This window comes from Lepidochelys olivacea (genome assembly GCF_965140295.1).
Source record: "Lepidochelys olivacea isolate rLepOli2 genome assembly, chromosome: 2".
NCBI lineage: Eukaryota > Metazoa > Chordata > Testudines > Cheloniidae > Lepidochelys > Lepidochelys olivacea.
The window spans coordinates 27,942,230-27,963,157 of NC_140412.1; the positions used below are offsets into that span (position 1 = coordinate 27,942,230).

The 20,928-nt window shown below is 37.8% G+C and overlaps 1 protein-coding gene across 3 annotated transcripts in view; it reads left to right on the plus strand.

Moving 5' to 3' along the window:
* The window catches only part of TRPS1 (transcriptional repressor GATA binding 1), a 264,038-nt gene that overhangs the window by 58,120 nt on the left and 184,990 nt on the right, over positions 1 to 20,928 (plus strand). For all 3 annotated transcript variants that reach the window (XM_084621568.1, XM_084621570.1, XM_084621569.1), the window contains 2 exons: positions 5,965 to 7,094; positions 16,464 to 17,067. In XM_084621568.1, the coding sequence (XP_084477694.1) occupies positions 5,965 to 7,094; positions 16,464 to 17,067 (1,734 nt within the window). The remainder of the gene's footprint in view (positions 1 to 5,964; positions 7,095 to 16,463; positions 17,068 to 20,928) is intronic.

Consider the following 20,928-nt stretch of genomic DNA (forward strand, 5'->3'; position numbering starts at 1 on the left):
TTAGGATTAGAAGATTAAGAGTAATTGGCAAATGGAAAACTGGATAGTACAGGGGATTGGTAAGGGATCTACAGCCTTTCACCTCCTCGTTAGTGACTGAAATGTGGCCCAGGTAATCAGAAATGAAGACTGATTTACATCTGATGCTCCAACTTCGTTGCCTGGTCCAGTTGCAAGTAGGCAAAAGTCAGTTTTTGAGAAATCACCATGACCATGTACATCCTAATCAACAATCACACCAGAACCCAAGGATTTCATGGCTGCAGAGGCTGAATTTACATGATCAATCCTTGAGTGGTATGCGCATGTAGGACATTAGTTCCTACAGGAAGAATTTGCTTTCTAAAATAGATAAAGAGAGTAACTGGCAGATACTATGGATTCCTTGGTAGACTGCTGTTCTGTTAAATCAGAAAAATAGTCTAAGCCATTTGCCATAATAATGAATTCAGGATTGGCTTTGGAAACGAGAAAAGCAAGTAAAGTTGTGAGGGAGAGTATTCTGGGTCAGCAAAATCAAATAAAAACACCTTCTTAGATTTAAAAGCACTGAAAAAATCTTTATACTCTTCCATAAAAAAGAAACAAGGGATGCATGCATCCTATAATAATTAAAAAATGAAACACAAACAAACAAAATAAAACCCCAACCAACCCTCTAAAACGCTAAATAGGTCATGACATCATCAAGAGTTAGAGACTTAAATAAAGGCAACATACATTCAAATATCTACCAGAAATGTTTTATAAATAAATTGCCTTTGTAAAGTGCTTTTCAACTGGATCTAAGCATATTAAAAACATGAAATCTCCAAACACTGCCCATCTTTCAGATGGGGAATCTGAGCCACAAAGTGATTAAGTGACTTAGCTAAGGTTGCAAAGTCAAGACTAGAATCCAGGAGTTCTGATGCCCACTCCCTTGCTGTAATTATTAGACTTATGGGGAGCTAAAAATTCTAAAACACCAGCACATGAAAGAAGGGTGGCCCAGTTGTACAAAAGAGTGTACAGTAAAAACAAGGCAAAAACCTTCCCCCAGCTACAGGTGATGTTCTATAGAACACCCAGTAAATGCTCTAATGAATTATCTTAATAATGATGAGTAAGAGCAAAATAAAGATACAGATGTTTTGCACATCTAATGACCAAATGGTTGAGGCTATATAAACACCTTAGTTACTTAAAAACTACCTAGGAATACATTTTATATTGGAAAACCCCAGAAGGCCTTTAATACATTTTGAATACTAAATATACACAGAGGCTTGTAGCTGCTATGGAAGTTAGATCTTGAAGGATTGAGAGTACCCAAAAGAGTGAAGAATGCACTTGAAACTGTTCTAAGTAGTAATCATCTGTAAGGAACACTGGAGAAACAAGATGGGCAAGGTAGTATCTTTTATTGGGCCAACTTCTGTTGGTGAGATAGACAGACAAACTTTCATGCTTACACAGAGCTCTGAAACTTGTCTTGTTTGCCAACCGCAGTTGGTCCAATAAAATATATTACTTCACACACCTTGTTTCTCCAGTGTTTCATACACCTGGTTACAATCTAGAACAGTTTTAAGTGCATTCTCTACTCTTTCGTTTGGGTAGCCTCAATCCTTCAAGATCTAAGATGACTTAAGTTGTCTCTCTAATATCCTGGGACCAACGCTGCTACAACAACACCGTATGTAAGGAATACTGACATTTAACAAAATCAAACTTCCTCTTATCAGGTTCTTTTATATTTTCTGGCTGTTTTTAACAATAATGGAAAAGAAGCACAAATTTAATTCTACTGAAGAGATGAACTGAATCCCTATGGTGATTTTGGTCATAGCCTGTTAGCATGGCCAGTTATTTAAGACTGAACTCTATTGATAATTGTTGACGTTCATGAATGGATTAAACTATTAACTAAAAAGAGTTTGGATTTTTAGATGCTTTAGATGAGTGATCCTTACTAATGGGATTTATTTCAGTTTAATCCATAACAGGCTCAGATCCTCAAAGGTATTTAGGCTTGTAACTTCCATTGAAATCTGTGGCTGAGGTGGGAATGGGACCTGGACTCCTGAGTTCAAGTCCACTGCTCTAGTCACTAAACTATTTTTCCATCCTAAAGAGGGCCTGCTACAGAAGGAGAATGCTGAATGTGAGTCATCCCTCTGTGTATCTGCCTGGGAGCCATAGGTTTGAGGATGTTTTTTTAACCCCAGCCCTGCTCACTCTGCACTCCTGCTTGTGGGAAGAGTAAAGTTGGACTCCACAGCTCTATTAGAACTGCAGCTTTTTAGTGTTGCTTTGTCCTCTTCCTTGTGATTTTTGTGCTGGCAGGGAACGCATGGGTTAGAAAGTAAAACACAGAGGGTGTGAGGGGAATGGGAATGGGAATGAACTGTTGGAGTAAGTACCTGAAGCTAGCCATCACCTTGGAAATTTCAGAGAAATATGGATGGAGTATGTTTTCTTTCGCTCCCCCTCCCCCCTTCTCTCTCTCTCTCCCCTTTATTCCATTCTCCCTGGAAAAGGAAAGAGAGCAAGAGGAAAATATATATATACACACAGAGAGAGAGAATTTGCTGTCCTTACATAGAGATATGATATGTAACTGAGAAATCTGAAAGTCAAGCCAAGACTTGAGTAGAATACACGAATCCAAACGCTTTGGCAAATGGGATAGGCTTCATCCAAATTCGGCTGGCTGAAAGCTGAGGCAGTTTTAGTTTGTATCATTACTACTTTCCTTCAAGTGCTTCTGCTAGCCTTGCTACATGGAAGCTAGTTTCCTTGTTCCTTTACCTGATGACCCTAGTGGAGGCTTTAAATAGGTTTTCTGCGCTTGAAAAATGACTTTTGGGTGTAATAACATTAAGATGACCTTATGTTACCTTTCACGTATACCCTCTGCTAATGGAATCCATTATTTTAAATTGTGGTAGGGTACTCAGTGAAATGCCGGTCCAACAATCGGTAATCAGTTACATTCCAGTGTTTTAAAGATTTTTTTCCCCTCTGTTGCAACTAGTAAGCACAAGATATATTATAAATTCTTAATTCTCTTTTATCCTTGCATTGCGGAGAAGGAGGTTAGCATGGGATACTGAACTTGCTATGTAGGGCATTCATCAGGATTAGGAAAAGTTACAAAAATATATTCATTTACAGCTACTCTGTTGGGTAAAATACTGATATGATTAATATGTTTTTCCAATGTACATTCCAATGTAATTAGCAACAAGCATCATTTGGGCTTATTGTCATTCCTGCTTCCTAACTGATGGCCAAAGGGCGCCTGCCCTGCAAAGATGGACTTGTTGTCTGTAGGCTCTCTAGATGGACTTATAAGAATAATGGATGTATTTACTCATAAAAGCCACTTAAGGTAAAGTATTTTGGCTGGTTGTTCAGTGCAAAAGCAAAATAAACAAACACTGAATGAAAAAACAGATCTCCTTGCAACCGAGTTAATCACACACAGAGTGGCTGTTATTTTCTGTTTTCCTTAATTCCTTCAATGCCCCTTTACATTAAAGGCAGAGATGTTTCACTGAACATCAGCGAAACTTTGAACATTTGAAATAACGTGATGGATGAGGACCAAATGAGCCAAATCCTGTGGAGTAGCTGCAGTTCCCACGGACTTCAGCGGATCAGGCCCAGCATGTTTTGCCTCCATTTTTTGCTATCCTGTTTTTAGCAATAGGAACCAATGACCCTCTGCAGTAGTCAGTCCCCCAAAACTGCTCCCTCCCAAAGAACTCCTCAGAGCCAAACTCTTAGCTTGAAATTGGGACTCTGAAGCCCCATAGTAATGTTAAATCCTGGTTATGGATGCCATGGTGCCTTTCGATCTCGTGGTTATCTATTTAAATAACTTTGCCAGACACACACAGATTTCATTTCAGCTTATCAGAAAAAAGTTTTAACCAGCTCATTGAAATCATGTTTCTTTAAAACAAGAATCAGAGGCTGAAAAGCATCTTTATACCATGATTTAGCAACTTATTGACTCACTATATGTATTTTGTGCTGATGGCATACAAGGCATAGCATCTTATACTCCAAGCTAAATGGCTAAAAGGCATTTATATTATATGCATTTTAAAATGTTTACATGTCGTGCTCTTTGTATGTCTGAGTCTTTCCGTATGGTGTGATTCTGAATGAGCAGTGATCACATGCTTGCTCTGTGGCACAGCTGTTGAAGAGGGGAAGAAAAATATAATTACACCATTTGCCTAATGCATTATAACTGAATCCCAGAGAAAAGCAGTAATTCACTTAACAGTTGGGGGAATGAAAATCTGAGCCTGCACGGAGTGTGTCGAAACGTTCTACGCCCTTGTTAAAGCCCTTCTCACACAGAAAAATCCAAGGCATGCCACTGCCGCATGGAAGCTTCCACGACATCTCTGCTTATTTGGAATGGTATACCAAGGGTGAACTGGGTGAAGGGTGGGTGGGTGTAAAAGGTAATTGGTTGCTGAATATTGTGTAATTGTTATAATTCAGGAAAAGAAGTAAAGCTGTGGTGAGATTTTTGTCATGAGAGACTTTTTCCCCTTTCCTCCTCGGTTCCTTTTTTGGCCATCAAACCAGTTGTACAGGAGCAGCAAATCTCTCTATGATGTCACAAGGCAGGTGTGGTGCACTCATGGGAAGGGCAGGACTGCCTGCTATGAGAACAGAGATTTTAATAACATAAGCCTGGAAGCCTTGCTTCCTTCCTTCCTGCAATCCATGTGCTCATAGATCATGAGAACAGTTAAGTAGACCTACCTTTTTTTTTTTAAATTAGTGATGTCATGATTTTGGGTGTAGTAAGTTTCTTTCTTTGCCACATGCCATTTTTCTACAGTAATTTTTCCATCCTTATTTTACTGAGTTAGAGCTCTTAATAGGAAAAGAACAGAAGATTTCCTTGGAGAATGTCTGCACTGAGTAATCTTTGAGAAAATTGCCTTTCAGTTCAGAGAGCAACCCCCATATTTCTAAAAAGGAGTCTCAGTGGATACTGGATGTTGTTGTAAGAATGCTCTTTATATGAAGGAGTGGATGTAATCAGGCACAGTCAACTGAATTCGGTTTTCAAATTTCATTTTTGTGCGTTCAGATTCATAAAACTGTGGTACTCCTTGTGCTGTAATACTGACTTCCACTCCAAATTCTTTGTCATATTGGCAGATCAAGACTTGGGGCCTGATCCTGTATTCCACACTCAGCTAAAACACTCACAAAAGTCTCCTATTGAGGGATATCTATATTAGCTTGATTTTAAAGAGGAAGATGGGGTAGTACTTTAGAGCTGACAAAGTGGGTATTCACCCACGAAAGCTTATGCTCCAATATGTCTTTTAGTCTATAAGGTGCCACAGGACTCTTTGCCACTTTTACTTTAGAGCAGTGAAGGATGGATGGTACAGTGGTAATAACCTGGTACTTTAGAGAGCTGGGTTCATGTCCCTACTCTGCCACAGACATCCTGTGTGTTGTTGCGTGAATCACTTAGCCTCTTTGCATCTCAATTCTCCATCTGTAGAATGGAAATAATAGTACTTCCCTACCTAAAATGGATGTTGTGAGTTAAAGATTGTGATGTGCACAAATGCAACAATAATGGTGGCCATATAAGTACAGAAGATACATAGGAATTAGCCAAGAGATATCCAGGTCCAGCTCTATGAAACTGGGCAAGTCTCTTTCACGTATGCGTGCCTCCATTTCCACAACTGAAAAATGGGCACAATATTTATTCAACTTTGTAAAGCACGTTGAGATCTTCAGATGTAAAGTGCTGCAGAAGTGAAGGGTTTTATTACTATTTTATGACATAGTTGTTACAAATGAGACATTGGTGATGTAGATCTTATTAAAATTTATCCTTAAATTTTTGTATGATTCCTTTTTTTCCCATTTGGTTTTTGAATAATTCTTCAGTATAGCTAAAATTATCTCATTCTTTTTTCATAGGTTACTTTAGGTGGAACCTTTATCGGCATTGGACGGAAAACTCCAGATTGCCAAGGCAACACCAAGTACTTCCGCTGCAAATTCTGCAACTTCACCTACATGGGCAACTCATCAAATGAACTAGAGCAACACTTCTTACAGACTCACCCAAACAAAATGAAAGCCGTCCTTCCCTCCTCTGAATCTGGGAAACCTTCAGAGAAAAACTCCAATAAATCCAGTCCTACTCTTCGATCATGTGATTCTGGAGACTTGGGGAAGTGGCAGGACAAAATCACCGTAAAAGCAGGAGACAACACACCAGTTGGATACTCGGTGCCTATCAAACCCATAGATTCTTCTCGACAAAATGATACAGATGCCACCAGTTACTACTGGTGTAAATTTTGCAGTTTCAGCTGTGAATCATTCAGCTCTCTCAAACTATTAGAACATTACAGCAAACAGCATGGGGGAAATCAATCAGGAAGCCTTCATCCAGATCTAAATGATAAACTTTCTAGGGGATCTGTCATTAATCAGAATGACCTAGCCAAAAATGCAGATGGGGAACTAGTAACAAAGACAGAAAAGGGCTCTAGTGTGGCAAAAAAGAAAGACTTCTCTAGCAAAGGAGCAGAGGATAACGTTGTGACAAGCTACAACTGTCAGTTCTGTGACTTTAGGTACTCAAAGAGCCATGGCCCAGAAGTAATAGTGGTGGGCCCACTTCTCCGCCATTATCAGCAGCTACACAACATTCACAAATGTACCATTAAACACTGTCAGTTCTGTCCTCGGGGCCTCTGCAGCCCAGAAAAGCACCTTGGAGATATTACTTATCCGTTTGCTTGCAGAAAAAGTAATTGTTCCCACTGTGCTCTCTTGCTCTTGCACTTGTCTCCTGGGGTGACAGGAAGCTCTAGAGTCAAACACCAGTGCGATCAATGCTCATTCTCCACTCCTGATGTAGATATTCTCCTGCTTCATTATGAGAACGCACATGAAGCCCAGACATCTGATGTCAAACAAGAAGCAAATACCCTTCAAGGGATGGATGGGCCACTGACTCTCAAAGAGAACAAAGAACACTCATGTACCAAATGTGACTTTATTACCCAGGTGGAAGAAGAGATTTCTCGACACTACAGGTACAGTGAATTTTAAAATTACATATAGTAACACACAAAACAAACAAACCCTGAACACTTCTATGAAATGTCAGGGATCCTAGTATACTGAAGAAACTCGAAATTAGATCAAAATGGGAATACATATAGGTGTATCTCTGTATCTGTTCACACAGTGCCAAATCCAACTCACATTTACTTTGGTCAAACTCCAGGTGAGTCAATGGAGTTATTCTAGATTTAAACCAGTGCACCTAAGAGCAAAATTTGGACTTGTGTGAATGCTGTGGTTCCTGCATATTTGAGATTTGCTGTGCTGTTTTCCATCTGAAATACTTCTAGCTACCTTCTGCCAGAAAGCTGATATCTTCATTTATGAAGGGAATCCAAATGTTTTTCTTCCCAAGACTGACTATAGTTCTATTTCTTTCATGCTTTATAGTACAGTACTCTTATTAACTACCTTATTGTAATATTTTCCATCACAATTCCAACAATTCAGTGATTAAGGACATTCTGCTGTTGTTTAGTATTCCTTTTAGGGCTGTTGATCAATCACAGTTAACTCACACAATTAACTCAAAATAATTAATCGTGATTAACCACTTTGTTAATAGAATACCAATTGAAATTTATTAAACATTTTTGGATGTTTTTCTTCATTTTCAAATATATCTATTTCAGTTACAACACAAAATACAAAGTATATAGTGCTCACTTTATATTATTTTTAATTACAAATACTTGCACTGTAAAAATGATAAACAAAAGAAATAGTATTTTTCAATTCACCTCAAACAAGTACTGTAGTGCAATCTCTTTATCATGAAAGTGCAGCTTACAAATGTGGGGGTTTTTGTTACATATCTGCGCTCAAACAAAACAATATAAAACTTTAGAGCCTACAAATCCACTCAGTCCTACTTTTTGTTCAGCCAATTGCTAAGAGATACAATTTTTTTTTACATTTACTGGAGATAATGCTGCCCACTTCTTAATTACAATGTCACCTGAAAGTGAGAACAGGCGTTTGCATGGCACTGTTGTAGCTGGCATTGCAAGATATTTGTATGTCAGATGTGCTAAAGATTCATATGCCTGTTCATGCCTTGGCCATCATTCCAGAGGATATGCTTCCATGCTGATGACTCTCGTTAAAAAATAATGCGTTAATTAAATTAATGACTGAACTCCTTGGGGGAGAATTTTATGTCTCCTGCTCTATTTTACTCGCATTCTGCCATATATTTCATGTTATAGCAGTCTCGGATGATGACCCAGCACATGCTCGTTTTAAGAATACTTTCACTGCAAATTTGACAAAATGTAAAGAAGATACCAATGTGAAATTTCTAAAGATAGCTACAGCACTTGACCCAAAATTTAAGAATCTGAAGTGTCTTCCAAAATCTGAGAGGGATGAGGTGTGGAGCATGCTTTCAGAAGTCTTAAAAGAGCAACACTCTAATGCAGAAACTACAGAACCCAAACCACCAAAAAAAGAAAATCAATCTTCTGCTGGTGGCATCTGATTCAGAAGATGAAACTGAACATGCATTGGTCCGCACTGCTTTGGATTGTTATCGAGCAGAACCCGTCATCAGCATGGCTGCATGTCTCCTGGAATGGTGGTTGAAGCATGAAGGGACATATGAATCTTTAGCGCATCTGGCACATAATATCTTGCAATGCTGGCTGCAAAAGTGCCATGTGAACGCTTGTTCTCACTTTCAGGTGACATTGAAAACAAGAAGCGGGCAGCATTATCTCCTGAAAATGTAAACAAATGTTTGTCTGAGTGATTGGCTGAACAAGAAGTAGGACTGAGTGGACTTGTAGGCTGAGCGATTGGCTGAAGAAGGACTTGTGGGCTCTAAAGTTTTACATTGTTTTATTTTTGAATGCAGGTTTTTATTATACATAATTCTACATTTGTAAGTTCAACTTTCATGATAAAGAGATTGCACTACAATACTTGTAGTGGGTGAATTGAAAAATACTATTTTGTTTTTTACAGTGCAAATATTTGTAATAAAAAATAAATATAAACTGAGCACTGTACACTTCGTATTCTGTGTTGCAATTGAAATCAATATATTTGAAAATGTAGAAAACATCCAAAAATATTTAAATAAATTGTACTCTATTATTCTTTAACCGTGTGATTAATCATGCAATTAATTTTTTAATTGCGATTACTTTTTTTTAATCGCTTGACAGCCCTAATTCCTTTCAAATTGGGAGCAGGCACGCTTTCATCTGTTGATGCCATCCCACAAGATACTTTTCCAGATGATTATTTTTATGTTGTTGGTCTAAAGTGTCACTTTATTTATTTTTAAGTGTTAGCATCGCTATATGAAGATAGAAAGAGCCAGTCTTCCAATTCATGTCCTTATGGCTGTCAATTCCCTGAAAAACCTTTTGCGGTAGATCCTCAGCTGTTGGAAATTGACTTCAGTGAAGCTATGCCAGTTTATATCATCTGAGAATTTGGCTCTCTGATTTTAAAAGAACAGTTTGTTATACATTTTGGAAAAACTGGGTTAAAGATTAAGTAAAGAATCTTAAATACATTAAACATTTATGACCAAAGAGTCAGTGACAACCACAGAAAATCCGGACTTCCATCACCATTAAAGGATTTTTGCATAGAAGCCATATATAGTGATGACAAAAGAAGATCCAGTCTCAGACCTCTCTTAAATATATGAGAGCCTGTGATGCATTTACTAGATTCCAAAACATTGAGAAAGTAACGAAGGCAGACTATAGTATAGTGCTTTAATAGAGCTTAAAACAGGGGCATCTAAACATTGCCCACAGAGGGCCACATTGGCAATATGTTGGGTGCCCATAAAAAAATGGAGCAGATTGCTCGTCTTTAATTTGGGGCTGTAGCCTCCAGAGACTACAGGTCCCAGCATGCAGTGCCCGATTTTTGATTTAAGTGGGCCACAGGGATGTTGTGGGGATTAACTGGTTAATGTTTGTAAACTGCTTTGAAGATGAAGAGTAGTATCTAAGTACTAGATATTATTATCCAGTCAGCTTTGGGCCATGTTGTATAACTCCATGGGCAGCACTTTGCTGCTGGGGCATGGCATGATTTTTTTTTTTAAGCTGTTAAAGATTTTATTTTTAGGTATTTCATGGGCTGACATGGCTTCTCTACTGGAAAAAAATTGTTTTGCTGCAGCTGGTAATTTAATTTTTTAAGAAGTACGTTCAATTAAAATGCCTATTCCTGAGAAAAAGGGAGGGAGAGAGGACAAAATTTTCAAAACTGAGTGCCTTAAATTAGGCGCCTAAATCAGTGGCCTAATTTTAAAAAAATGCTCAACACCCAGCAGCTCCTACCAATGTCAGTGGGAACTGATATGTACTCTGTATTTTTGAAAATCAGGAGATTTTAAAGGTCTAAATATGGACTTGGGTACCTAAAATTAGGCTCCTTTATTTGAAAAGCTTGTGAAGAATTCTCTAAACCTTTAGCACACCACACCCTCATGTACTTTGTAGATGTCATATAACTAGAATCACAACTCCCTTCCCTCAACATCTCCCAATTTCTGACACGTCTCACTTTAAAAATGTGTATTGTTCTCATTTTTCATGTCCCTTCTCCTATAAAATCACACATCTGTAGTTTAATTCTGGGGAAAAGAGTATAACAACTATTTAGAATCTATTAAAAAAAACTAAAATGACTTTTCCATAGATAGTAATTTTATTTAAATACACATTATCTTTTGATCCCATAGGATAGAAGCATGGGGCTATTCCATTTGGAAAGGGAGGAGTTTTTTACTATATAGTGGTATACAACTTCCATGTCTACCTTCAATGAGGAGTCCTTGTGGCACCTTAGAGACTAACACACTTATTTGAGCATAAGCTTTCATGGGCTAAAACCCACTTCATCAGATGATAGTCTCTAAGGTGCCACAAGGACTCCTCGTTGTTTTTGCTGATACCGACTAACACGGCTACAACTCTGAATCCTATATAGTTGGTCCTGGATGTACAGGTGAAAAGATACAAGAATAATTCCAAGAAAAAAAGATCAACTTCTGAAACATATTTGTATCTGTGAATTAGGTGGCACACATAAGGTATAGCTAGCCTGCAATTAGACACCCTCCCCCCTTGTAGGGCACAGAGCCCAGGGTCCAGCCCAAGCCCACATGTCTACGGCTCAATGAAACAGCCCCGGAGCCCAAGCCCTGTAAGGCAAGCTAGCTGGCACAGGCCAGCTGTGGGTTTTTAATTGTGGTCTAGACATCCCCATAGAGCACATGGTGGTGTGATGTAAAGATTTTAATCAATGGGCTGATGTTCTTTGTGACTTCCTCATACATGAGCAAGACTTTAGACCTAGAAAGTATTTATGCCACACAGCCATGTATTCCATACATATATATAAAGAGAGAGAGAGAGAGATACAGATATATAAGAACATAAGAATGGCCCTACTGGGTCAGACCAAAGGTCCATCTAGCCCAGTATCCTGTCTTCCGACAGGGGCCAGTGCCAGGTGCCCCAGATGGAATGAACAGAACTGGTAATCATCAAGTGATCCACCCCATCTCCCATTCCTGCCCATCCTAGCTATTAGTCATTGATGGACCTATCCTCTGTGAATTGATCTAGTTCTTTTTTGAACCCTGTTATGGTCTTGGCCTTCACAACATCCTCTGGCAGGGAGTTCCACAGGTTGACTGTACATTGTGTAAAGAAATACTTCCTTTTATTTGTTTTAACCTGCTGCCTATTAATTTCATTTGGTGACCCCTAGTTCTTGTGTTATGAGAAGGAGTAAATAACACTTCCTTATCTACTTTCTCCACATCAGTCATGATTTTATAGACCTCAATCATATCTCCCCTTAGCCATCTCTTTTCCGAGCTGAAAAGTCCCAGTCTTATTAATCTCTCCTCATACGGAAATATAATTATTATTATATAATAAAATAATGTGATAGTTACTCTCAGTTCCACCACTGTGAGGGAAAAATACAGCAAAACTCGCTGCTGGCAATTTATATACTAAGAAGCTGAATGTATCCCAACTATAAATATATAATTATGCATTGTATGGGCAGAAATGGGGTTTTTCAATTCCCATATTTAATTTTACCATTGGCAAATACTGAATGCCGTGGATCTGCTTGCAACCTGCCTGAATGGTTGAGTCCATGAACTCCCTTTTGTGTGCATCTTCAATGACTTTCAAGAATCACAGGTATACACTGTGCATCCTGTTTTTTTTTCTGCATCTTTCTGGCTGTACATCTGGAATATCATTTTTGTCTGTTTGCTTAAATATTATTTTTGTGTCATTGTCCTCCAGTATTATCCATCTGCAGTGCAGACCTTGGCAGCCCTTCATTACTGACAACATTAGAATTTGAAAGAATAATTAGCTTTTCATGTTGTCTCTCTACAGAAATATATACTTAAATTTAACACCACTCAGTTTTTCCTTCACATGTAATTTGTAGGCTGTTCAGTTGAATTCAAAGTTAATGAATCACATTGTACGTCAGTGTAGTTGTGTTTAAACCTGCCTAAAATGTGCTTACTTAAATAGATCTCCAAATGGCTAATTGTCCTACATTTTCTATTGTTTGCTGTGTTCGTGCCGTGTTGGTCCCAGGATATTAGAGGGGAAAAGATGGGTGAGGTAATCTTTTATTGGACCAACTTCTGTTGGTGAAAGAGCTGTGTAGTTTGAAAACCTGTCTCTTTAATTAACAGAAGTTGGTCAAATAAAAGATATTACCTCACCGACCTTCTCTCGCTACACTTGGTACTAATTTAACTATTACTCACACCCCATTGTACCCCTGAAGAATCAGGAGATATTCTTTACATTTCATTGAGAGCTTCAGTTATGCAGTGTACTCCAAAGGTGTGTTTTACTGTAATGGATTAAACAATTTCTGCATGGATAATATGTACTCAGATATGAGGATTTTGGGATCTTTGGATGAAAAGTTGTTTACTGTAGAAATTAGAGTAGGTAAGGAAGTTATATTTTTTCCCACCAAATTTTTTTTTTGGTAATTTTTGCATGTTTTTTGTTGAAAGATCAAATATCTGAAACCAAAATTATTTTGATTTTTGGCAACTTAATAACCTTCAGAGTTCAGTTGCCAAAAGGTGGGGGGAAAAACCATTTTTCTGTTTTGACCATAGAAGGAAGAGTGGTACTTGCTTTTTCACCAACACCATTTTCTTCTATTCCTCACTTTTCTTTGGAAGTCTCTCATCCTAATACTGATCAACCCTGACACTATGTGCTGTATCTTATCTCATAAGATCACAGCCTGAGATGGTACAACCACCATCCAGTTGGTAATGATCACTTTTGAAACACTAAATCAATTTATTATATAGCGTGCTATGCAAACTGCTTTTCTTTTAAACTTTCTTGATTAGCTTTTTGGGGCTCACTTCACAAACTACTATGGAATTTGTCCCATTATGAACAAATAGTAGATTTCAGTTCTGATTTAAAAATGAACAAACAAGTCAGCCCTTCAAGTTGTTTCCTGGACTGGTGCCAAGCTAGGAAGAAAAATCATATGTGCTCATGTAGCTTTTTTCTGTTGGGCCAAATTTGTACTCCGATCCGTAATGATTAAATTATTCACATGTATGCAGCTTTCAACAGTTGCTCAATTTTCGGTTGGTGGGTATAGAAAATTTAGTTTAAGATCTGTGGCCAAATCCTGGTTTGTCCAGTATATCTACTACTATTGTACAAGTCTGAGGTATTGAGCTATCCAGTTGGGATCAGAAGTGGTTTTTTATGTAGATTAGAAAAGGGTATGTTCTAAAAGAGCCTATCTTTTTATTCTACCTTTTATTCTATCTTTTTATTCTCCAAAAAGGCCCTAATTTTTCCCACTCCCACTGGGTGGTATATGTATAAAAAGATACACAGGCAAATTAAGAAATCCTCATGTAATTTTCTGTGGGTGGAAAAAACCCACCCTTTCTAAAGAATTAAAAATGTACAAGCTTTCAGAGTAATAAAAGTGCATTTAAACAGGCCTGTGCCTTAGTTATAATATATAGTTAAAATCCCTGTCTGGCTGCTGCTATACTGTACATTTATTTGTTTCATTCGTATCATAATGGTGGTATATACAATCTGGATCAAAAATATTTAGCATGCACCTAATAAAGCCAAGTTAGACAGAAAAAGATCAGCTGCCTGAAGGTGTGATATCTGTAGAAAGGAGCCAAGTTAGAAAAGGGGGTTAGCCATTCAAATGGCCAAGTTAAACAAAAGACACTTAGTGCTAAATTGCCTCCCAAAGGATTGATAAACTTTCAGGCAGGAGTAAATTGGGGTTGGACCATTAATCCCAAATGGTATCTTATTTAACTTGGCTTTTTAGATAACTAACCCGTGTTGAACTTGGCCTTCTCTGAAGATATTCCACCTTTATATGACTAGTCTCCCCCCCCCCCCCAAATTGGCTTTTTTTGTATCTGTTAAATGGTTTTGATCAGATAGCACTCTCTTTTGGGTTCAGAAACAGAATTAAGCTTGGTTCAGAAAAGAATTAAGTTAGTATCACACAGAGATGGGCTGATTTCAATAAAAAGCTAGTTTAGAATGAGACAATACAGCCAGACCAGGATTTTAACCCACTGTTTTCTGGCCCACAACAAGACGCCATTGTCACTAGGCTATATACAGAATAATTTACTGAATTTTTTGGAGGCTGAGGAAGCCCGTCTAGTTATCTAAACTGAATATAATAATACTGAAAATGAAACAGAGAAAATGATATTACACAAGCACTACAGCTCTTGATACTTGAATACATACTCATAGCTGCATGCATGCAAGATTTCATGAAAATCAGATACTTTAAATAGCATATGGTTTATTTTGTCAAAGAAAGATTCATTTTTAAGCTTAGCAATTTATTTCTCCTACACTATCAGACCTAAAAAGGGACATTTTGTGTACTATTCCTGCTATACAGATGAACTAAGAGCCAAATGCTGCTCTTATTCAAGTTAATGGGAGTTTTGCCATTAACTTCATTGGGACCAGGATTTAGCCTTGAAAGAATTAATTTTCAACAATTGACGTTGTCATGGCAGTAACAGATTTCCTATATAAGCTTTGTCCAGTGTGGGCAGTCAAGGGCTCATTTTTTCTACCTTGGCTAGAGTCACTAGAGTGACTCTAAGTGCATAGGGTGTGTATGTTTAAGTGTATCTGTAAGGAGAAGGAATTACAGATTGATATACATTTTGATGAAGAGCAGGGACTGTCTTTTACTCTTCATTGATATAGAGCTTAGCTCAATGGGACACCAATACTCGCTGGGGACTCTGGCCACTATTGTAGTTTAAATAATAATAATTAATACCTAATAAATGTTTCGTAGTTAGCTCATAGAGAGTATTCCGTTACTATGGGATATACAGTAAACTGGTAACATGTTGTTCCAATGTAGTAATGTATGGTTTACATGATTTACTAATATAGTACTTTGCATAGACTTATAATGAAAACAGGGATGCACATTATTATTCCAACATATTCCACACCTTTTAGCAGACTTTAATGGAATTCACATATGTTCTCTGCTTCCCTACTTGAAAGCCTCTCAAACTTTACAAAAGTGCCTCTACATTTGACAATAGAATTCAATATATAAGGACACAATCAGCTGTTTTGTGTGGCCTTAAGAGCAGTCTCATTTCAAAACAGTTTTTAGAATTTCTATAGAGAACAAATAAGAATTGTTTCTTGTTTCAAGAACTCTTATCCTTTGAAGTATCTTTAGCTGTAAGTTAACTAGAGCTCTCCTCCAAAGTCCTCTGCATTGACTAAATGGGTGTAAAATTGATGACAGGCAAAGGAATTTTTTTAAGCTATTAAACAGGAACTTTTTAGTACAGGACTACATTATACAAAGTGGCTTTTAATTAGGTGTCAGAAAGAAGTATGTCCCCTTGTGTTTCATTTTGTGTGGGAAAATGTCACAATGGAATAAATAGGAGGTGAAAAGTGTATTGATTCAAATCAAAAGGAAAAATCATACAAAATCTGCAATGAAATTATGTAGAGTTCAGAAAGACAGGACTGAGTCTGAATGAATGGTTAGAAGATCATTGATAACCAGTTGTTCTGGTGTTTAGCAGCTGGATTTAGTTTTGTGTTATCCCACATACAACAAAAATAAACCCACATTCTTTATTTAGAGTTACATGTGCCAGATAATTTCACTTCAGGTTCTGGATTTGGAAGTATTCCGTTTCTTACCTCCTCATATATTTTTTGAGAAAAATGCAGGTACAAGAAAGGGGACGGTGAGTGGACTCTGATATTAAAATAATCTTCATTTTCTTTCAGGAGAGTACATAACTGCTACAAATGTCGTCAGTGCAGCTTTACAGCTGTTGACACTCAGTCACTACTAGAGCACTTCAACACTGTGCATTGTCAGGAGATGGACATCAGTACAGCCAATGGGGAAGACAGTCATGGCATGTCTGCTATCAAGGAAGAGCCCAAAATTGACCTAAAGGTCTACAGTCTGATCAATCCAGACCCCAAAATGGGGGAGCCCATTTCTGACAGCATAGTGAAGAGGGAAAAGCTAGAAGATAAGGAAGTGCTCAAGGAGAAAGGTTGGACTGACAGCTCCAATGATGATCTTCGCAGTGTGACCTGGAGAGGAACAGACATTTTGAGGGGAAGCCCATCATATACACAAACAAGCTTAGGCCTCCTGCCCTCAGTGTCTGTTGGCCAAGAACAGCCAAAGCCTTTAAGGGATAGTCCAAACGTAGAAGCTGCCCACCTTGCACGGCCTATTTATGGCTTGGCTGTTGAGACCAAGGGATTCCTGCAGGGGGTGCCAGCAGGAGGCGGAGAGAAATCTGGACCACTCACTCATCAATATCCTGGGTCAGGCGATAACAAATCAAAGGACGAATCCCAGTCCCTGTTACGGGTAGGAAGCTTTCCTTTGTTACAATGAGTGCATGCATATCATGTTTACTTTCAACTACTCATTTCTCTAGGTTTGGAATGGTGGTTTATTTTCAAGGACACTTTATTAAAATCAGTCTAAAGGATTCAAACTTTTAGGGCTAAATTGGCAGGTAATAGTTCCCAAGCTTTTGTATAAAACATGTACCAGATGCAATAGGAAGCAATCGTTTGTTTGTCTTTGCTATTAGCTCTGACTGAATTTTGGTTAATCATTCCTGCTGATTATGCAAGAATCTGATATATTTGGCGAAGAAAGGTTCAGAATCCCAGAAGGCTGCACATCTGTTATATTAACACGTCTAATCACCTCTTAAATTTTGAGATGGGGTGACAGCACAAACTGAAGTGAGATATCATAGTATTAAACAGCTAAAATGTGAAATATGAGTCAAATATTAATAAAGAAATGTAATTGGGGAGGGGGAATTAAAACATGTAACTTAGACATTTGTCTGGTTGGCTTGTCGAAGAAGAAGAAGAAAAAAAAGGAACTGAGGAAATGTCAAAAGAGACAGAAATTCTGTATCTTACTGTACATTCTCATTCTATCCTCAAAACAAAACTGCACTAGTGCTCTCTCGGAACATGTCGCACCTGTGCATACAAAAGGCTTCCCTTCACTCTTTTACTGTATGTGCTTTTCCCTGTGAAGGAAGTTTGAGTTTCAGATAACTCACTAATGCTGAGGGGGGAGGTTAGTGGCCTGGGAAAATAACTGTCTTTCTCTCTGAGTCAGCACTGGGTTTTCACTAGGTGTCATATCTCATCTGAACTCCTAGAAAGTTGCTGCAGTTGCTTTCAGTTTGCATACAAAGGGGATTTTGAAACTCAGCTGGTCTTGAGAATGGAAATAATGATTAGCTACTTTTCTTTATTCTCTCTTTAAGGACATTAAGAATCATAAATCCAGTACAATATGAATGTCAGAAGAGTAAAGAGAATGCAAATGTATTTTGCAGTAGTTTTCTATTATATATATATAAAATCTTTTGAGCCCTTTTAAGTTAGTAGAGTCTAAAACTTGAGAATTGTGCTAATTCTCAAAATCATTTATTTATAATTTAAGAGCTTCATGCATCTGAATAGAACCAAAGTGTTATGTTTTGTATAAAGCCGTGAAATGTCACTGGCGTCATCTCTCAGTTTAATCATTTCAATAGTGCATGAAAGGCTTTCTGTGCGCAGATCTGGGTTTGGGACAATTGTGTGTGGGAGCTTCATATATAGTACATGAGTTTCTTTTCTCCTCTGTTTATCAGTATTTTTTTAAAAAAATCCTGATTAGAGGTGAAATTTACCCTGACAGAAGGTAAATATCCCACTTAAGCTCTTATATCCCACTTATATATATATATATATCTGACACTTATATCCCACTTAAGCTCTGTTTAGTGGGACTTAGCCATGCATATACCTTTTGTTGGCTATCTCCACAGGAACCACTTTTACCCTGGGAGGCTAGCCAGTTGAGACTAAATTTTATTTGTTTTGCACAGGCTAAACCTCATTGTCTATTTAAAAAAAAACAACATGCAAAGGAATCTGATAACGTGCTGCATTAGCGCTGTGAAGCCCACTGATACTCCTCTGGCTGCGCCTGAAAACTTAATATAGTACCACTTTAGTTTTTTTATTTACCTTATTTTTTTACCCCGGAGAAGGCAGAGGAGGAAAGATTATGCTGGCCAATTTTTATGGTTGGCGCAACAAGAAATTCAAATATAAATATATATTTAAAGGTTCTTCATGGAAAGGTGCTAATATGTTTAGGTTTTCAATGGATTTCAATGGATTTCTTTTCAGAGGTGCTGAATTCCTGCCATTCCCATTGACTTCTGAAATCATTGTCTTCTGAACAAGCAGTCTGCTTATTTAGGTGCATAAATATGGATTCAGTTGTTAGGTTTAGGTACCCGCTTTTTAAGATTTTAGCCTACATCCCAATTTCTGCTTTACATAGTTTGTAAAATGATTGTGGTAAAAGATTAGGCTTAGTCTGCACTGATTAGGGAAACTATGTTGGCACCTTTCAGGGAAGAATTACCTTTAAAAACAGTTCTGGCCAACAATAGTTGAACTCCACTAGACGCAGAACCTAATTGAACATGTCTTTCCCTCAGCCACCATTTCTTTTTATTTTCACGTTTCCATTTTTCTTCTGTGAAGATTGGAGAGGGGGCTTATGTCAACTAGTCATCTTTTTAGTCGGACACTATGTCAGTGGACTCCTGGAACATGCTGGACAGAGTTCATACACATCATAAGACATACCTATGTTTCATAACTATTGAGGGAAGAAGGAAATAGTGAGACTTTAGCCTTCATTTTGGGAGTTCTGGGGACGAATGTAACGTGAGGGTTTAGTGCTAATTCAGATTCAGAGTTGAATCGGGTCAGTGCGAAAAGAACCCCCAACGTTCCTGATTCAGTTCCCTGTGTGCGGAATTGTACAGTGAAACCCTGGCTCTGTTAAAGTCAAAAACAAAACTTTGACTTCTGCGGGGCTAGAATTTCACCCAAAGGCATCTTTGCTGCTAACATTCTGAAGGATTAGAACATCAATTGATCTAAGCAGAAGAGTTCTTTAGATTAATTCTGCTGCTTACTCTTCATTTCCAAACAGCTAAAGTTTTTCTAGTCAACACTGATTGTATCCAGAGTGAATTAAAAAAAAAGAATGCTCTTTATTGTTTGAACATAACTCACCTGATTGTCCTCTTAAGGAAAAGAAAATGTACGTCTGTAATGTGAAGCGATGATTTAGGTACTAAAAGCTGGCATGCCCCAACCAGTGCTTCCAGCTGGTACAAGTCTCTGAAGTTATATCAGTAGTTGAATTCAAAGTTGTGTGTGCTAGGGCCACTTGTTGACAAAAAGGCAAAATTTACACTACACTTGTACACTTGTATTATTCTGTTTAGATGACAGAGACTGTCATTTCATGTTTTTGAAAAACGGACATGAACGAAACTGTTCTAATCTGGGGAGAACCGATTGGAAGCACTGAATATGTGATGTGATCAAAGGAGAGAAATGGCATGTGTCTAATTTTGTGTTCCCCCCAGTGGTTCCCAATTACTAAGAAAGCTTTGAAATGATTTTAACAGTTATAATGATAGTTTTCACTTTTCATCTTTGGAGTTCACTTTTGAGACTGGGTTGGCAGTGTTATTCACACGTTTTATAGATGAGGTAATTGAGTCGCTGAGAAGCTTAGAGACCTGCCCAGGGTCACATGGTAAACCAGTGGCAGAATTTTGTCCTTGTGACTCCCATTGCTCACTCCCTCTCTGTTCTGTTTTGAGTTGTGGTGCATGAAGTTTAAGTGATCAAGGAATTTGGCTTATTTAATTGTTTTAAAAGTGTGTATAAATGCATGTGGAATATACATAGCAATGATTATTTCTGGGAAGAAATTTACATAATGCAAGTTTGTGTTGCGAGCTATGTATTGTATGGTGTTCAGTGTACTCTTTGGAAACACAGTCCCATAATTTTTTAAGTACAGCTGATGGGGGAATGCTTATAGATAACACTGTACATAAATAGAATTTGTTGTAGAATCAGCTAATGCAAGGGGTATAGTATTTATCCAACAGCAGTAAAACAAATAGAGGATAATATCACAAGCAAGTTTTCTAGGTGTTTGTTTTACAGTGTATCTCTGATGGTTGACATGTGGTTATAATGTCAAAAATAATAAAAAATCGATTGAAAAAAGGTGGAAAATTTTATATACTATAATTTGTCAACAAAATTGTCTCATAAGTACAATACATTTGTAAGGTTTCATGTTTTATAACATGCCTATATGCTGCTT